The sequence below is a fragment of the Penicillium atrosanguineum genome (assembly GCF_028827265.1).
Source record: "Penicillium atrosanguineum strain IBT 20685 chromosome Unknown utg000004l_segment0_segment0, whole genome shotgun sequence".
Taxonomy (NCBI): domain Eukaryota; kingdom Fungi; phylum Ascomycota; class Eurotiomycetes; order Eurotiales; family Aspergillaceae; genus Penicillium; species Penicillium atrosanguineum.
Window position 1 is genome coordinate 1963132 of NW_026623136.1, and position 15921 is coordinate 1979052.

The 15921-nt window shown below is 51.6% G+C and overlaps 9 protein-coding genes across 9 annotated transcripts; 5 read left to right on the forward strand and 4 right to left on the reverse strand.

The window, feature by feature from the left end:
- Positions 1-477: 477 nt before the first annotated feature.
- Positions 478-2055, reverse strand: zrfC (putative ZIP Zinc transporter; the record flags this gene model as incomplete). Its single annotated transcript, XM_056886124.1, has 4 exons — positions 478-1218; positions 1270-1510; positions 1562-1768; positions 1829-2055. The coding sequence occupies 4 exons, from the start codon at positions 2053-2055 to the stop codon at positions 478-480; spliced, it is 1416 nt and encodes a 471-aa protein (XP_056741572.1).
- A 926-nt stretch (positions 2056-2981) lies between these two features.
- N7443_006069 (uncharacterized protein) lies at positions 2982-3310 on the reverse strand (the record flags this gene model as incomplete). The annotated part of the gene is made up of 2 exons (XM_056886125.1): positions 2982-3150; positions 3240-3310. The coding sequence occupies 2 exons, from the start codon at positions 3308-3310 to the stop codon at positions 2982-2984; spliced, it is 240 nt and encodes a 79-aa protein (XP_056741573.1).
- Positions 3311-3360: 50 nt separating this feature from the next.
- Positions 3361-3687, reverse strand: N7443_006070 (uncharacterized protein; the record flags this gene model as incomplete). The annotated part of the gene is made up of 2 exons (XM_056886126.1): positions 3361-3525; positions 3553-3687. Coding segments are annotated over 2 exons (300 nt in total), but the record flags the coding sequence as incomplete, so codon positions are not given.
- A 2108-nt stretch (positions 3688-5795) lies between these two features.
- N7443_006071 (uncharacterized protein) lies at positions 5796-6335 on the forward strand (the record flags this gene model as incomplete). The annotated part of the gene is made up of 1 exon (XM_056886127.1): positions 5796-6335. The coding sequence occupies one exon, from the start codon at positions 5796-5798 to the stop codon at positions 6333-6335; it is 540 nt and encodes a 179-aa protein (XP_056741575.1).
- A 1514-nt stretch (positions 6336-7849) lies between these two features.
- On the forward strand, positions 7850-10216 carry CweA (uncharacterized protein; the record flags this gene model as incomplete). Its single annotated transcript, XM_056886128.1, has 2 exons — positions 7850-7918; positions 7985-10216. 2 exons carry the CDS (start codon positions 7850-7852, stop codon positions 10214-10216), a joined length of 2301 nt encoding a protein of 766 aa, XP_056741576.1.
- A 712-nt stretch (positions 10217-10928) lies between these two features.
- N7443_006073 (uncharacterized protein) lies at positions 10929-11366 on the forward strand (the record flags this gene model as incomplete). The annotated part of the gene is made up of 1 exon (XM_056886129.1): positions 10929-11366. The coding sequence occupies one exon, from the start codon at positions 10929-10931 to the stop codon at positions 11364-11366; it is 438 nt and encodes a 145-aa protein (XP_056741577.1).
- A 145-nt stretch (positions 11367-11511) lies between these two features.
- N7443_006074 (WD repeat protein) lies at positions 11512-13023 on the reverse strand (the record flags this gene model as incomplete). Its single annotated transcript, XM_056886130.1, has 2 exons — positions 11512-12727; positions 12776-13023. 2 exons carry the CDS (start codon positions 13021-13023, stop codon positions 11512-11514), a joined length of 1464 nt encoding a protein of 487 aa, XP_056741578.1.
- A 137-nt stretch (positions 13024-13160) lies between these two features.
- On the forward strand, positions 13161-14463 carry N7443_006075 (uncharacterized protein; the record flags this gene model as incomplete). The annotated part of the gene is made up of 2 exons (XM_056886131.1): positions 13161-13617; positions 13667-14463. 2 exons carry the CDS (start codon positions 13161-13163, stop codon positions 14461-14463), a joined length of 1254 nt encoding a protein of 417 aa, XP_056741579.1.
- A 399-nt stretch (positions 14464-14862) lies between these two features.
- N7443_006076 (putative GAJ protein) lies at positions 14863-15591 on the forward strand (the record flags this gene model as incomplete). The annotated part of the gene is made up of 2 exons (XM_056886132.1): positions 14863-14865; positions 14965-15591. The coding sequence occupies 2 exons, from the start codon at positions 14863-14865 to the stop codon at positions 15589-15591; spliced, it is 630 nt and encodes a 209-aa protein (XP_056741580.1).
- Between the last annotated feature and the right edge of the window lie 330 nt (positions 15592-15921).

Below are 15921 nucleotides of genomic sequence, written 5' to 3' on the forward strand. Positions count from 1 at the left end.
TAGCCGGTATCACGACATGACAGTTGTCCAGGGCCTTGGTAAGCTCCTTACTCCTATGTATTACTCAATGATATTCCACACCCCGTTCGCCGTCTCTCTCAACCTGGCAGAAAATGCTCGTCTCCTCATATGTAGTGAGAAACTCGTTTACTGAAATTTTACATCACGCACGTACTGAGGCTGAGCGAACAACCCAAGTACGCCTTCTCTTGGGCCCCGGCTAGCACATGGTTGTCAATCCAGAACGCCTTGCCGTGCCAAATGCTGTCGAGCATGGCAATGTCTGGCTCGCCATGGATATTTCTTGAGACTGTAGCCTTCCAGCATGTAAATTGAATGTCGTATAGACATGAATATTTTCAATACAAAATTGTGTGGGGGGATGTTTCAATATAAAGCGGGTGTGTATAGACTTCCGAGAGTGGATGTACCTCGGATACCCCAGTGGGGTGGAGGATGAGGGTGACCGGAACACGCTCAGGCCCATTTACCGAGTAGTCCCATCAACACGAGACCTGTCACTAGAGACAGTCCTCCGATCAACACCTTACTCAGGCTAGCATTCATCATCTCGCCTCCCTCAATGACCCAATCTCGAGCCCACATGTCAACAACACCAACCCATACGAGGATTCCAGCAGATAACGCGTCCAAAGTTCCCAAGGCCACCAAAGTACTCTTCTCATTCCCATTAAACGTATGCAGTACCCCAAGTCCAATAGCCATTCCGATTGGTGTTATCAAAGCAAAGGTACCTGCCATGATTGCTTTGGACGGAAAGATGGCGCCGGGGAGCATTGCGATCCGAACCCCTAGAGCCAGACCTTCAAAGAATTGGTGGAAGACAATCACCACCAAGAGAGTTTTGTAGAAAGAGTCACCGGCCACTACCAGCGTTAGACCGATGAGAATGCTGTGGAAGAGTACACCAGCCTCCATTACCAGTACGGAAAACTTGGTGTCAGGCTTGGTGGGGTCGAGCGCGGCACCATGCGAATGTCCAAGATGAGCCAAGGTGGAATGAGGAGGACTTGCATCCTTGCGAGGGGCTTGGTTTGATTCTGTCGCGCATTTTTTGCTACTTATAATGCGGTGACCAACAAACTCGAACAGGAAGGCAAGGAATATGCCGGCCATGACAATGGCGGAGGTCGTAGCTTCATAATCAAGCTCGCCCATGCATTTATTCGTGAACATGAGATTTGCATGCGTGTATAACTGATTTTTGTTAGTTTCTAATGCCCAAAATGTGAAGGTATTTCAACTCACATGAACAAAGGCAGTCGCGACGATAATGCCAGTTCCGAACTGCTTTATGACGGTCGAGAAAACAGCATTGACGTTTGCGAATGGAAGCTTCAGCAGCAGGATAGGCGCAAAGACACCAATGGCGCTTGTAACGAGGACAACAAAGAGTGTTCCGATTCGAAGAGGCACGTCGTAGTCTCTAGTCTGGATGCCGCAGGATTCGTGGTTACTTTCTTCTGACTCTCCTTCGCTCACACAGTGCCTGGATGTAAGTTAGCGAATTGAAAATATAACTCGGTATGCTTGAACCTACTCAACACCGGCATGGAAGTGGCAACTTGTCTTGTTCTCTTCCTCGGATCCCTCGTCGTCGTGACTGTGCTCGGATCCCTCATGATCGTGACTGTGCTCGGATCCCTCGTGATCGTGACTGTGCTCGCTTTCTTCATGCTCACTCTGAGTATGCTCCGTGTCTTCTGCCACGATCAATGCCTCATTTCCATCTGTATCCATACAGTATCTGCAAGGTAACAGTATCAGCTTTTGGGGATCTCAGTCTTATACTAAATTGGGGACTCACGACTCGCTTCCGTGTGAGTGGCAGCCAGTGTATTCAGCTGGGACTCCGCTTGTGGGTGTAGCTGTCGCCGAAACCGAGATTTCATGGCCCTCCCCGTCAATGCAATATATATCCGATCCATGTGTATGACAGCCAGTTATGGATGTGGTTTCAGCAGTCGAAGTTGAGGTTGCTGCAAAGGCCGTGGCCGCACTGAGTGAGATGAGGAACGGTTTTAAATAATGCATCGTGAGTGAAGTGCCAAGATTGGCGAAGTTGGAGAACAACACAAAATTGTTTTTTTCAGCTTAATGAGTAGAAGGAACTGCATTCACGTCTAGGATGCTGGTTATATATTTTCGCAGCTCGGTAGATACTTTGACTCCTACTCGATTTTGACCCCCAAGGTTCCCACCGCCAAGTAGAAATTTTCCTCCGAGACCACCGCCAAGTAAGTGACCCAGGACCAGATGAGGTTTGACTGGTAAAGCTCCGCTGTCAGGGCCCTCGTTTTATCAAGGTCCTCATGTCCAAGCTTCTTGGCAGGACTCCGCCGAGCTTATGTCTTGGCATGGGAGGCCTTCGCACGCAACTTTAGCGGAGAGAGAATTTCTTCCAATAAGTATGCCTTCTTTCTCTGCCAATAACTATGCCCCCAAGGTACTTCGGAGGTTTATTCAAAGACAAGTGGTGGATCGGAAGCATATCATCGCGATGCTCTGCCAAGGCCCGCAAATATCACGGCGGCGTGGAACTTCAGGGATGCTAAGATCATGAGGCATCAGCTATAAAAGATGAAGATAATGAATTTGTTAGAAGATGAAGAATAATAGAAGACGATTCGGGTCCATGTACTGAGCCCATTAGCAAAACATGGAAGGAACTTCCACGTTCTGTCCAAGGAGAAATCTAGTTCAGCTGCTGCAGGCAGACTTCCTGCGTCTGTGCTTCTTTTGAATGAAATGACCAAGACCGTAATCATATACCCTCTATCGATCTCCACACTCCCCTCTCTTTCCATAATTAATAGTTGACCAGTGGTGTTCAAAACCATGTCACCTGAGTATATATCTTCCCGAACGGAGACTATTTGAATTTCTAACGTCAGGTACTACCGGCAGACGACAGCCAGCTATTGCAGTTCATAGATCCTGCATCGCTCCCCCATCAAAACTTAATACACAGTCCGATACTCTCTAATCGGCGCATAGCTCTTCCGCATATAATCTCCACCTTGCGTATTCGGCCACAACCCCCAAATCCCCCGCAAAGAACACCTCACCCACCCTTGAAACGGTAGATCGGGCTCCTGCCACGCCTCAACAAGCTTCGCATAGCAGTCCCTGTCTTGCATTGGCGGGTAAACGGATCATGGGGTGACGGGGTGGGTTGCTCACCCCTTCACCCGGTGACCGAAACGCCTTGCATTGACCGAGGACAGTCCTTTGGATGTGGTGTGTCTAGCGGCGTCTGGAAATTCTCCTCATCAATCACGATGAGCATTCGGTAGCTGGGGAGCTTGTCGCTGCGTGTTCCGCTTATCAGCCCAGTCCTCAAAAAGAGACCGGATGTTGTCTTAACGATGCGCCGTTGAACTGTTCTGAGTCATCAATGATGCAAGGCTCATATTTGGCCCACAATTCATCGAAGACGGCCTTGTCGACTTGATTTGCTCTGCTGCCCTGTAGGAGGTCTTCATATGTCTCGTGGAATGCCCCCTTGATGTATTAGGTGATAAAATCCACTATCTCCGTCAACACGACATCAGATTGTGGGGTGTAGGTTGTGCGGAAGATTGTGAAGCCCCATGTTGATTCGTTTCGCTTTAGCAAGTCATAAAGGCGGCATAGGTATATTGGTAGCCAGGGTACAATGCTCTTGCTAGTTTGACATTAGACACAATGGTAGTAAGCTGATACGTGGGTATCCAGGTACAGTAAGAAGGGATAGTGCACATTTTCGGAATACACCCGGCCGGAAATTTAATTTCACATACTCCAATACGTACGTAATAATGGTGGCGGTAAAACTTGTCGCCTCGGGAAATGATCGGCTCCCGGAGCATAGGGTGAGTTAGTCACCGCGCCGCCCTATACCATGCCCTTCGCTGGCTTGTACGGCATGGAAGGCCAGTGTATCAGATGATAGTATTAGGTCGGAACTGCTTCCGCAAGAGTACGGTGCTTCATGATGGACACCCCCGGTACGATGAAGCCCCTCCCGGCTACGCCGGTATATACGGAAGATTCTGAACTGAGGCCACTTTATAATGAGGTTTCTATAAAGCTGGTGAATCAAGCAGATGCGCAAGTAATCCTTTCGTATGAAGCATTCATCAACCCGCCGGACAAAAATATAGATACCGGACCACTTGATCTATCTGATATCATTATCAATACTGGTGGTGGTAGTAATACGTCGGCAGAGGAGGAAGATATATATGGGCCACCACTACTTGATATTCCGACCGATACGCTTATCAAGGGACATCTAGATGAGTTACATATATGGGCTGCAAACAGGGAAGGGGTATCAGAAGAGCATAGGTCTTAGATTGAGGCTTTCATGAAGCCACACACAAGGCTACAGACAAATGAGAGGAAACAGAAGACACCAGAGGAGATGGGATTCAAACCTAAACAGGAAATCAGGGCTAGGTACACCTAAGGCACCCATGAAACTCCGAAACAGAATCTCAATTTTGAGACCCCAGGTCAAATCGCACACTCGAGATGATATTGAGCCTTCCGTCTACAGTACAGTGCCCTCAATCAACTTCTTACTTCCGCACTCAGAATCAACTTTGGTGGCGTTGATCGTCCATTTGCGATTTTGAAAACAGATAGACAGGCCATGAGCCTCGTCGTATGAACGTGGCACAGCATGTTCATCATCGGAACGCAGGGCTATAATAAGGAGCTATTAACTTGACATCTTGTTGTACAATCGACATCTCGAGATCGACGGCCCTGTGAGGGACCCAGGTGAGAGTTTATCCACGACCCTAAAGGGAAGACGGGGGCACGGTCGGCAACCTTGATTCCCAGGGATCCACCCGCGGACCCAGCAGAACACGGTACCTGAGAGTGGGATTTTCTCAATAATGGGGCAACTTTGCCTGACACGAATGCGGATTCGAAACAGAGATGGAGGGGAACGAGATCGACTGCAAGGCATGCCAGGTATGCCACAACCCCCCAATCACAGAGCGCCAACCCCCTGCAGGGGTCGTCCATCCTTTCTATACAGGGAAACCCAAAGGAATGTCAATCGACGGTGGCACGAGAGACGCAAGCCAGGGATGAAAACAAAACGGCCAAACAGCAACCTTGCATCCCCGTGAAACAGCATTTCTTTCACAAGGGCCGTTGCCCCCTGATCCAGAGTAGCGTCTATTCCCATTCTACACAATATAGATCGGCCAGGGCCGAGTCTGAGAAGACGAGAAAAACAAGAAGGCGCAAGTTCCTCTCGAGTGTTCCATATGCTCCCAAGCCTTACATACAAACACCCCAATCCGGCCATAGCTTTCTTTCATTTCTGTGTTGTTTTCGTCATAGTCTGAGCCATGGGACTTTCACGCTCTTCTTGGGCTTGGAGTGCATTCCAGCTTGACACGACATTGTTTATGTACGGGGGTGTCCCATCTGCTTGTGGTGCCCCAACCGTCACCATTCCACCCGAGGCCAACTTAGAACGCCCACCCAAACGATCAAAGCGAAAGACCGAATCGACCGAAAAGACCAAATCATCCAGGCGCCAAACCTTCAGAGACTCACTAGCCTCCACCAGTGAATTAAAGAGTCTACTCTCTGACGCCCTTGATCGAGGACGTCCCCCAAAGAATTATCCTCTCCTTCCTGAAGAGACCAAAGAGTCGAGACGCCAAAGGCTCAGAAGGTCGCTGTCCTCCACAACTGAGTTGAGGAGGTCAATCTATTCCTTCCTCTAATCGGGGGCATCGTTGCATCCCATTGCCACCCGCACAATGAGTCTGCATGGGCTCGGGGTGATCGGGGCCCAGGTGGCCGCGTCAATTAAGAGCAGTGATGAAAAGCCGTCATCACCAAAAGTCCACTCCCCTTCGTCTATCCAATCCACGCCAACCATGCCCACACCTTCTTTTCACAGCGACGCGCGCTCGCAAGAGTTTGACCCGCACGTCGGGGCCAAACCATCCTCGCCTTTCTATCGACATGGATCACCAACCCTATCCTACGAGCAAATCATTATTGAACCCAAGTCATCCACCCCTCGCACACGCACTCATCTGAGGGATATTGAAAATGCGGGCCCCTACATAGCCCTACGGAATGACAGTCCTCGACGTTCGAAACTGTGGGAGCAACAGGAGAATCCGCCTCGATCATGTATGGATTCTTTGAGCACTCGTCAGCGGATGACCCTCAAGATCATCGTGGCCGTGGTGACAGTGGGGAGCATGATAGCCATTGCTTTGGGAATTACTGCAGCAGTGGGAGGTGCTGCCTGGAGGAGTAGTACTGAGGAGAACGCCTTTGGAGGGTGATTTGTGAGTTTCCGCGAGCCACGGGATGATCTTTCGCGTTATTTGAAATGACCACATGGTCGGCCGTTCCTTTAAACTTGAGACAGCTGGTTGTCTCTTGTTCAGCATTTCCTTAAGATATTATGGCCTACGCCACTTGTAATACGGATTATTGGGCGCAACGGCGTTGACCCTGGTGTCTTGGATGTGTCCTTGCAATGGAGAGGGTGAATGACACGGCCACACCACATTGTACAGTTATCGATCGCATATTCTATATCTCTGAATGCACTTTACAAGCATCAATACGAGTCGTACGTTGTATAGATCCACCGGGAGAAAGGAAGCTAGAGAGAAGCGAGAGAAGCCGGTGGAGCAGGAACAAAGAAGGGCCGACCACGTGACCACACCACCTACAAAAGGCGCCGAATTTTTCCCAGCCAGCCTTCTTTTCTTCTTCATCAAAAAAGCAACGGAGCCTGCCACGACCATCGTTCTGTCTTCGGACAATTTCCACGGCGATGTGTTGCCTTCGATCCCTCCGGGGGTTGATCGGCTCTGGAGATTAATATCTCCCCGATAGGAAGTTCGTCTCCCGTTGTGTCTTCTTCAATGAGGGCGATGGGAGGGGAATGTCGAAGACGGGATACATTCTCTTCTTATGACTCTTAGCAGTCATTGTAGTCTTGGCCTCGTGTCATGTGCGTCTCGTAGACCTGAATCCATGTCGTCAATTGTGCCTGTGCAATTGCTGCGTGTAATGTCGGTGGTACAATTCCATCAATTCCACCTCCCACAACTCAAGCGTTGCGATTGCAGTTTGCTGGACAAAATCTTTGATTGGATGGTCAGTGATCTCAATGTTGATTGCACCCGACATCACTCGGAATTGATGCGCATGGCCAGATGTTGTTTCAGAGTAGAATCCGGACTCCTGGCGGATGATGTGCCATTGTTGAGCCCCTGCGAAGCCAAGCTCAACCACCGTGCGCCCCTGCCGTCATGATTGAATTGGCCGAGGACCGATGTGTACAAAGTCGATGAACTGTGAAGCAAAGCGAGATGCTGGTTGGCCGATGAACGCCTCCCTCGTGAATACCGATCCCCTGTGGTCGCATCCCCACAACCCGCGGAATGTCGCAGCACCACGGTCTACACCAACATGGTCTGGCATTTGTTTACTGATGTCCTGATCAGGAGGCATCGCTCGGGATTTCGATGTTGTTTTCCATTCTCGCCGACATTCTGATGGGGCTCATGCTCCTTGGCCTGCCCGTGAGGTCCGGTTTCTGGTGATGATTGCGCATTCCATCGTGTCGGCCGTGACGGTGATCATGAATGCAACGCAAGTACTAAAGCTCTAGTGACCTCCTCGCCCGGAATGAAAGCTTTCTGTAGCGTTTCTGGGAGCATCTTTGTCTAATCGTGCCATTCTTTTGCTACACTCCCGTGGCCTTGTTTGCAGTCACTCATTTACACTAACTACGGGCCTACTATTTTCTCTACAGTAATATTCAATCGTTGCAATCATCACAATGAAGGGCTTCGTTGGTGGAATTCCCATTGCCCTGCTGGCAGTTGCTGCCCAGGCCATGGAGCACACCGTAAGTGGTGCCAAAGAATGATATCGAGTTACCATTAACCTTTGTGAATAGGATAACGGTCCTCAGGGACATGGTGTTGTGCCTCACATTGGAGGTACCGCTATGGGGGGTCCGTCTGGTGCTGATCACGATGGTGGCTTTATCCCCATGAGCCCCAACGTCCACACTCATACCGATGTCAATGAGTACAGCAAAGACGACCACTCCATCAATATTAAGACCAAGGGCGTCTACCCGCCGCCGGCTACACCTATTCCCTACGGAGTCGCTATGGCTCCTGGTATGGGTCCTTTCTCCAAGGCTGGTGGCAAGCGCAGCTGGCCTCACGGCGGCACTGCCATGGGTGGCCCCTCTGGCAACGACGAAGGCCAAGTCTTCGACATGCCCATCACCGGCAACTTTTACACCAGCGTTGACGAGGAGACCAAGGACGACCACTCGATCAAGCTGAAGAACGAGAACATCCACGCTCCTCCTGCTCATCCCCCGATTGCTCACCCTCCTCCTGTCTTTGTCCACTCCCCCGGCCCTGGATCTGGTTTCCGCGAGGCCAAGCAGGATGTTCCTGAGCATTACCACGTTCCCGGACAGGCTTTCGAGAAGCGCTGGGGACCTGAAGAAGGTGGCACTGCTATGGGTGGCCCCAGCGGTGGCGACGGACCCTCCGATGGACCTGAGGGCTTCCCCTACCCCATCCAAGCTGGTGGTACCGCTATGGGTGGACCCTCTGGCGAAGATGATGGTATCGAATTTGACAACGGTATCCACGCCGACTTTCACACCAACGTGAACGAGTACAGCCACGATGATCACTCTATCGACATTAAGCACACTGACATCTACCCGCCTCCTCCCCCTCACTTCGGACCTCCCGGCTTCGGCGGTCCCTTCAAGCGCAGTTGGGAGACCGAGCAGAGCGGCTGGGAGCCTGAGAGCGGTGGTACTGCCATGGGTGGTCCCTCCGGCAATGATGGTGGTCAGGAGTTCAATATGCCCATCACGATCAACACTGAGACTGCTGTAAAGGAGAGCTACGCGGATGATCACTCCATTGATATCAAGCACAAGGATGTCTATCCTCACCCTCCCGCCTTCCCTGAGTTCGGTGGCCCTGGCCCCGTGATCCCCCAAGGTGGTCCCTTCAAGCGTGCCTACTCTCCCAGCTCCGAGGAGCGCACTGCTGGTGGTGGCGGCGGAGGCACTGCTGAAGGGGGTCCTTCCGGTGAAGATGATGGCATCAACTTCGGAGACCCCACTGATGTTGGTGTCGACTCCAACGTGAGCGAGCACCACGAGGACAACCACGCCATCAAGATTGATGACACCAATGTCCACAACCCCGAGATGCCCTGGATGCACTATCACGAGCCCCCGGCTTCTGCTCCTGCTTCTGCTCCCCAGCCTGCCGAGCACGAGCAATCACCTCCTATGGTCGAGCATGAGCAATCACCTCCTATGGTCGAGCATGAGCAATCACCTCCTATCATCGAGCATGAGGAGGCTCCCGCCTGCGCTCCTGAGATCCACAACGTTGTCCACACCGTCACCAAGACCGCCACCCACGTCGTCCAGGAGACTGCCACTGTTACTGAGACTGGAAAGGACCACATTGTCAATCAGGTCCAGACTGTCCACGAGACTGCCACAGTGACTGAGCCTGCCAAGGATCACATTGTTAACCACGTCCAGACCATTCACGAGACTCACACTGTGCACAACATTCACACCGTCTACGTGACTCCCAGCGAGCACGTCGTCCATGTCACTGACACTGTCACTGCTCCCGCGGCCCACCTTGTTGAGGCCACCGAAACCGTCTATGCCTCTCCCAGCCACGTCGTTGAGACTCTCTACGCTTCTCCTAGCCACGTTGTTGCGGCCGCCGAGACCGTCTACGCCTCTCCCAGTCACGTTGTCGAGACCCAAGCCATTGCCTGGTCGCAGGCCCCGATGGTGACCCCTGTCTCCAAGATCGCCTACTCCTCCCACATCCAGTCCATGCCCGTCTCGGGTGCCCCCTCTTCTTACATGGCCCAGGAGAGCTACAACTACCACCCCCAGGCTCCCGCCAGCTCTGCCTACTCCATGATCCCCGTCGAGGTCCCCATGGCTTCCCCCTCATCTTCCATGGCCCCCATGGCCATGCCCAGCGGTGTTGACCCCATGCATAGCTCCATGGCCTCTGCCTCCGCTACCCCATCCCACGGCGTCATGTTCACCGGCGACGCTGCTCGTCTGTCTGGTGGCATCATCTCCGCTGCTGCTGCCGTGATGGGTGTCCTTGCATTCATCCTGTAGAGCATTGGAATGGCGTGATAGAGTCCCGAAGAACTCCTTGTCGCTCGTTACATGTCTCAATTCCTTCTATTTTGCTTCTCTTTTCGTATAACTATGTGTTTTCTTCGCGCTGATCACCTCTTAATGTTGAATGCGTTTCAATGAGGTGTCACGAGTATTTACATGAAATATGATTTGATTTTTTTTACTTCACTCATCTCGGCACATAAACCTTCAATTGATACTGCGAGGTCTTAAATCCATTCATGCACTTTCCAGGGTTACTATCATTGGCTGGTAGCTACCCGAAGCTCAGACCCAGTAGATATGAATTCCCCGATGGGGCCGTGAGGGTTGGGGATTCCGGTTTCGTCATGTCCATCAACCTTGTTGGAACAGCAAAACATGAATGTCAGAGCCAAAGTCGCATTAACCTGATTAGCCTTCGCCTCTTATGGGTCCTTTGCGTAGTCCATTCTCTATGTGCACTCTCAACACCCAATCAAGGCAGACCTCGCGTGATATCATCCCTTCATCATCCAGACTGCCACGCTGACATCAGGACGAAACATCAAAACTTGTATCTTCTAAAGATATAAAGGAAGCAGTAGTGCTAAAATTTCTCCTTCCCGTCAATTGAATCAAATATTCAGCCAACACTGTCTTAAAAATTGAATTTTCTCAATATCCAATTACAACCTTCTACACGTCGGTTTCCAACCAATTCACAACAATGGTCCAAAAAGACTCCCACCAAGGAGGTAGCCTCTCCGATATGGCCCCCGGCGGTACCACAATCCCCAATGACGCTGGCAAAATGAATACTATCCCCTCTGTCCCACGCCCCGACCAACGCGCCGAACACTTCGGCTTCGACAATGTCGGTCTCGCCGAACCGTCACGCCCTTTTGCTGCAGACAATGCCACCGACTTGCCCCGTTCGACTCGTGATGTCGGACAGACCGGAGAAGTCGTGAGTGGAACTGGAAATACCATTCCTGCATCTATCGAGTCGAAACGTGCATACATGGGGTCAAATATTCCTGGTGGATCCGGTGATTCGAGGGATATTAAGCATCATAACCATAACCGGAGCGCATTTGATCGGTATGCGAAGGAGGATGAGGATTCTGGGGAGTTTGTTGGGGAAAACCAGGCGAGAAATGCGTGAATGTTTTTGTCCACTGAGTGTTGAGTGAGAATTGTGTACTACGTCCAAGATGAAGTTATGGTTCATTGTTATGGTAATGGCGATAAATTGAAATAGATTCGCCTTCATAATTGTCTCATCTTGTCATATATCGTAAGCATCTATTTCATGTATAACTTCTAGAATACGTCGGGGCAAGGAATCCCTGGTATACTTCTTCGAGAACATCTCGTTTCCTTTTGCGGTCTGCCATCTCGACCTCTTCTTCTTCGGTGGGTTCCCCATCCGGGTCTCGAGATACCCAAGTCCGAATGGTTCCATCGCCATGTGCGGAGAACATCTCTATACCTTCCCCAGAGGCTCCATTGCCACGCCAGACTAGATCATTAATCCGCGCTGCGCCGAGTGCGTTGGATCGACCCCGGGCTGATTGTGTTCCCATGAGGCCTGGGACACGCAGGCGTTTGATGAATGTGCCTTCCCGGAATTCAAACATGAAGATCTCGCCCCGATCGTCTTGCTCATTGAAGTTTGGCCATAGGATTGTTTCTTGGCCGGGGCCCATACAGCTCTTTGGAACTAGTAGAGGAGCTCGCTCTGCCAGGTGAGATGTTGCACTGTTGCGTACGCGGGGTCCGAAATGGACTAAGGTGTTTGCGCCCGTTGCTGAGTCCCAGACCCTGATGCGTGAGTCCTGTCCAGTGGTGACAATATGACTTCCATTGGATGTCCATCGCACGCCAGTCACGGCACCGTTATGAGCGCGAGCATAGCGGGAAAATGCCGGACGGCATTGGTAGGTCTCTGGTGCTGATCCTGAGTTTGGATCCACGAGTCCGACAGGATCATCCATGTCGAGTGTTGCTATAGCTGAGTTGTGACCACCGCGTCGTACATCGAATATGATTACTCGGTTGTCGACTGAACCTGATGCAAGTAGGTAGGGTCGGTGCGGAGCCCAAGCTACTGATAGCACGGCGTCAGTATGTCCTGGTAAGCCCTGGGTAGAGAGTCCAGATCGTAGATCCACGAGTCGTACGGATTGCTCCGATGTGGCGACTGCAACAAGTAGTGTTGAGCCGGGCTGGGACGAGAAGGAGTGCGCATACGGCGTGCAGTCGAGGTTAAATGTATGGACCGGGATTATTGCCGGAGATTGTAACGCGGAGAGCTTCAAGGTGCCATCATGGGAGGTCGAGAATATAGTTGATGGGACAGGATCGAATGGGTAAATCGAGAGCGAGGTGATCGCGTGTGTGTGCGCATCAGTATGTGAGGATTTGCTAACTGTCGCACAGGATCGATGAAGATGTTCAAGCTCTGAGCCTCGACTTTCAAGGTCCCAGAGATGAATGGATGGATCTGCACCGCCAGAGATCATACTGCTCTAGTCAGACATAGTTATAAATCAGATTGAAGATTTTACACACTATCGGCCTTCAAACTGATCGATCGCAAGGCATTTGACACCAGATTTGTGTGCAAAAACCTCATTTACTGGATCCAACTCCCGGTCGAAAGCTGTCGCGTCATCTTGAGATCGCGTCGTCGCCTTGCGACTAGAGAAGCAAATCCCCGGCGCAGGCTCCAGATGTTGCACTAGCCGAGAGGTCTGGGCAACATGGAAGGCATTCGGAGTGACAGACCCGAGGGCTCTGTTGAGCAGATAGGAATTCATTCATGAGCTCTGTGGTGCGCAGAGCAAGAACGCGGAGAAGAGGAAGGTGACTTCATCGGATCAACGTTGTGCCGGCGCATTTGGGGAATTTGTTTCTCGACACTTACTCGACAATCAATCTCCCACCACGCTGGAAGATGACGTCGAGGGCCTTTACGGAAGGCAAGTTTCTCGTGCCGCCTGATTTACGGCGACCTCTACCGGAGCCGAAGAAAAAGGAGCTGCCGCCCAAGCCGAGATCAAAGTCAAAGTTAACGCAACTAACGCAACCCGCGAAATCGCCCCAGCCCGAGTCAAGCAAGCGTGTGAAGTTCGCGAAGTCAAAGAGGTCTACGAAAGGAAAGAAGCCAAAGCCACAAAAACAACCTGAACAACCAAAGCCACAGCACCAACAGCAACATGAGCCGATACCTCCGCCACCGTTCCAACCGCATCCATTCCGACGGGAGACAATACTTGAGCTGAGGCAGAACCCGCCGAGTCTGTCTGCAGCGCCGACCAAAGAAGCTACAATGAAGTCTCAGATCGCTCTGCCCAGAGTCAAGCCGAAGAAAGTCAAAAGGCGTATGGCCACTATCTACGACGTTATTGCCCGTATGACCCCCATGCCATATCGCTTGAACATCCGCTCTAACATCTCCAGGTCGTGTCGGTCCTCATGGATTCCTTAAGAAGGCGAGGGCTTCCAAGTACCGGGATACCACATCGTCAACACAAAAATGCATTGCCCCGATGGATCATCTCTTTAAAAGACCGGTCCATTGGAACAACAAGGTCAAGGGAGAACCGTACTTGAAAACCGACAAACTTCCCCCGGATAACCCCATGGACCGGAAGATGAAGTACCCCAGGAACAGATTCCCCGATAACGATCTTCTCACTGCGATGCACGCCTACGCCGCCGACAAATACATCTTAGGACACGAGCGAGGCCGAAAGAACCGGAATTTCGTTAGCTTTAACGAGTCAGCCCTACTCGCATTCGGCATCTTAATCGAAGAGCTGAGCAGATCCGCAGTTGGTCCCAGCGGAGACATTCCTATGCTTCGTCCTTCTGTACCAGAAGCCGAGGAGAACAGGAAAATCGACGCACTGGAATGGTGGTGGCGAGGCAATAAACGCCGCAAGGACCAAAAATTTGTTCGTGAGAACTATCGTGTTGAATACAATGGGAATCGGGTGCGCTTTGTTCGTACGCGAAAGAGAAAGTCAAAGAGTCAGCCTGAGGAGGAAGTCAAGGACGAAGGCACGGATGCAAAGCCTGAGGATACAGATGGACACTCCGTCCAGGACGAGCGCAGCACTTCCATTCCGCGCAGACCTAGGCCTCTTAAACGTCGCAGGTCTACGTCCAGAAGCCAATCTGTGTCTCGTTCCCGGGCCGGTTCTAAGAAGAGGAGGGTTGAGCTGTCGTCTGAATTTGTTCACGACAGTGATTAACAGAGATACCCTGATTATATACCCCACGAGCACAAGCCATCGTTACTCATTTTGGATTAGCATAGCATGATATAGCATAGCATGGCCTGGTCTGGCCTGTAATTAGCACAGATACCCTACAAAGAACTATGAACTAATGGGTTCATCCCATAATAGAAAGCGATTCTTAGGCGTAGGTTAGCGCGTGTCAGTAAGAGAAGCGAGGTAGGTACGAATAAGCATGCAACATGCAGAGTGCAAAGTAGAGCACGCAGCCTGGACATCATCTCACCTCCCCACCTCTCCACAGTCCCATGCTTGTCTCTCCCATACATTCCGAAATGGGTAAGGCTGGTCAATAAGCTTCTACAAGCCGAGCGGAATCGCAGGAACGCCTCAGTGGGCCAAACTTCAAAGATCATGGTACGTGTGTTCAACACAGGTACTGAGGGAGCCAATCGAGTCACCGTGCCATTTGGGTGGACACTAAAGTGATTCAGACGAGTGCACTGACGCGTCCAGGCTCCCAAATTGAGCAAAAGCGAAAAACAAGAGCGCATCTTGACCCACCTCCGCAGCACGGCCACATGCCACACCCTGAAGGATCTGGAAAAGTCCTTGCCGAGCGTGGCCTCGATCCCCGGCATTCAAGTCAAGGAATATATCCAGGCCCTGGTCGACGAGGATCAACTACGAGTTGAAAAGATCGGCAGCGGGAACTGGTACTGGTGCTTCGGAAGTGATGAAAAGCATAAACGCCAGCGCCAATTGGCCCGGGCGAAGACGGAGGTGGAGAAGGCCCGGAAATCTTGCGCCGATGCTGAGGCGGCATTGTCCGCTGAATCCACGCGCCGCCAGCTAGAGGCCGACCCCGGCGATGAGTGGATGCCACTGGCAGAGAAGAAGGCCGAGCTCGAGGACGAGCTTGTGGGACTACGGGCCCTGCATCAGTCTGAGGGCAAGAGTGTACGGCAGCTACAGCAGGAACTCGGAGAGTTCCGAGAGCAGGCAACGCAGTGGACCGATAACGTTTATATCCTGGAGGAGTACATGCGTCGGTTAGCGGGCGGGGACCGGGAAATTGTCGCGGCAGTGCAGCGTGACTGCTATGGAGATGACTACGTGGACGGGGGTCTGCGAGAACTATGACAAAAGCTTAGCAGTGGATTTAGGGATTAAGCCCTCAGAATGGAACAGGATTAATGGGAAAAGATGAAACACGGAACAGTGATAGTCAAAGCGGATGCCCAGAAAGGGGCTTAGTTTGGCCCAAGAGAAGCTTGACTTGTCGCACGCGAATCGAAGGCCAGGCCTCCTTCTCCGCCCAAAGTTGGGGCGACTTTAGGCTTATCAGGTCTTTCCCCTCTCTCCTTCTACTCTTCACTACTCTACTCGACTTTACGCTCAACTATTCTACTCTTTACGCCACTCCCACATTCCTCGCCATTCCTCGCCCTCGCCCTTCCTTGGCCCACACCC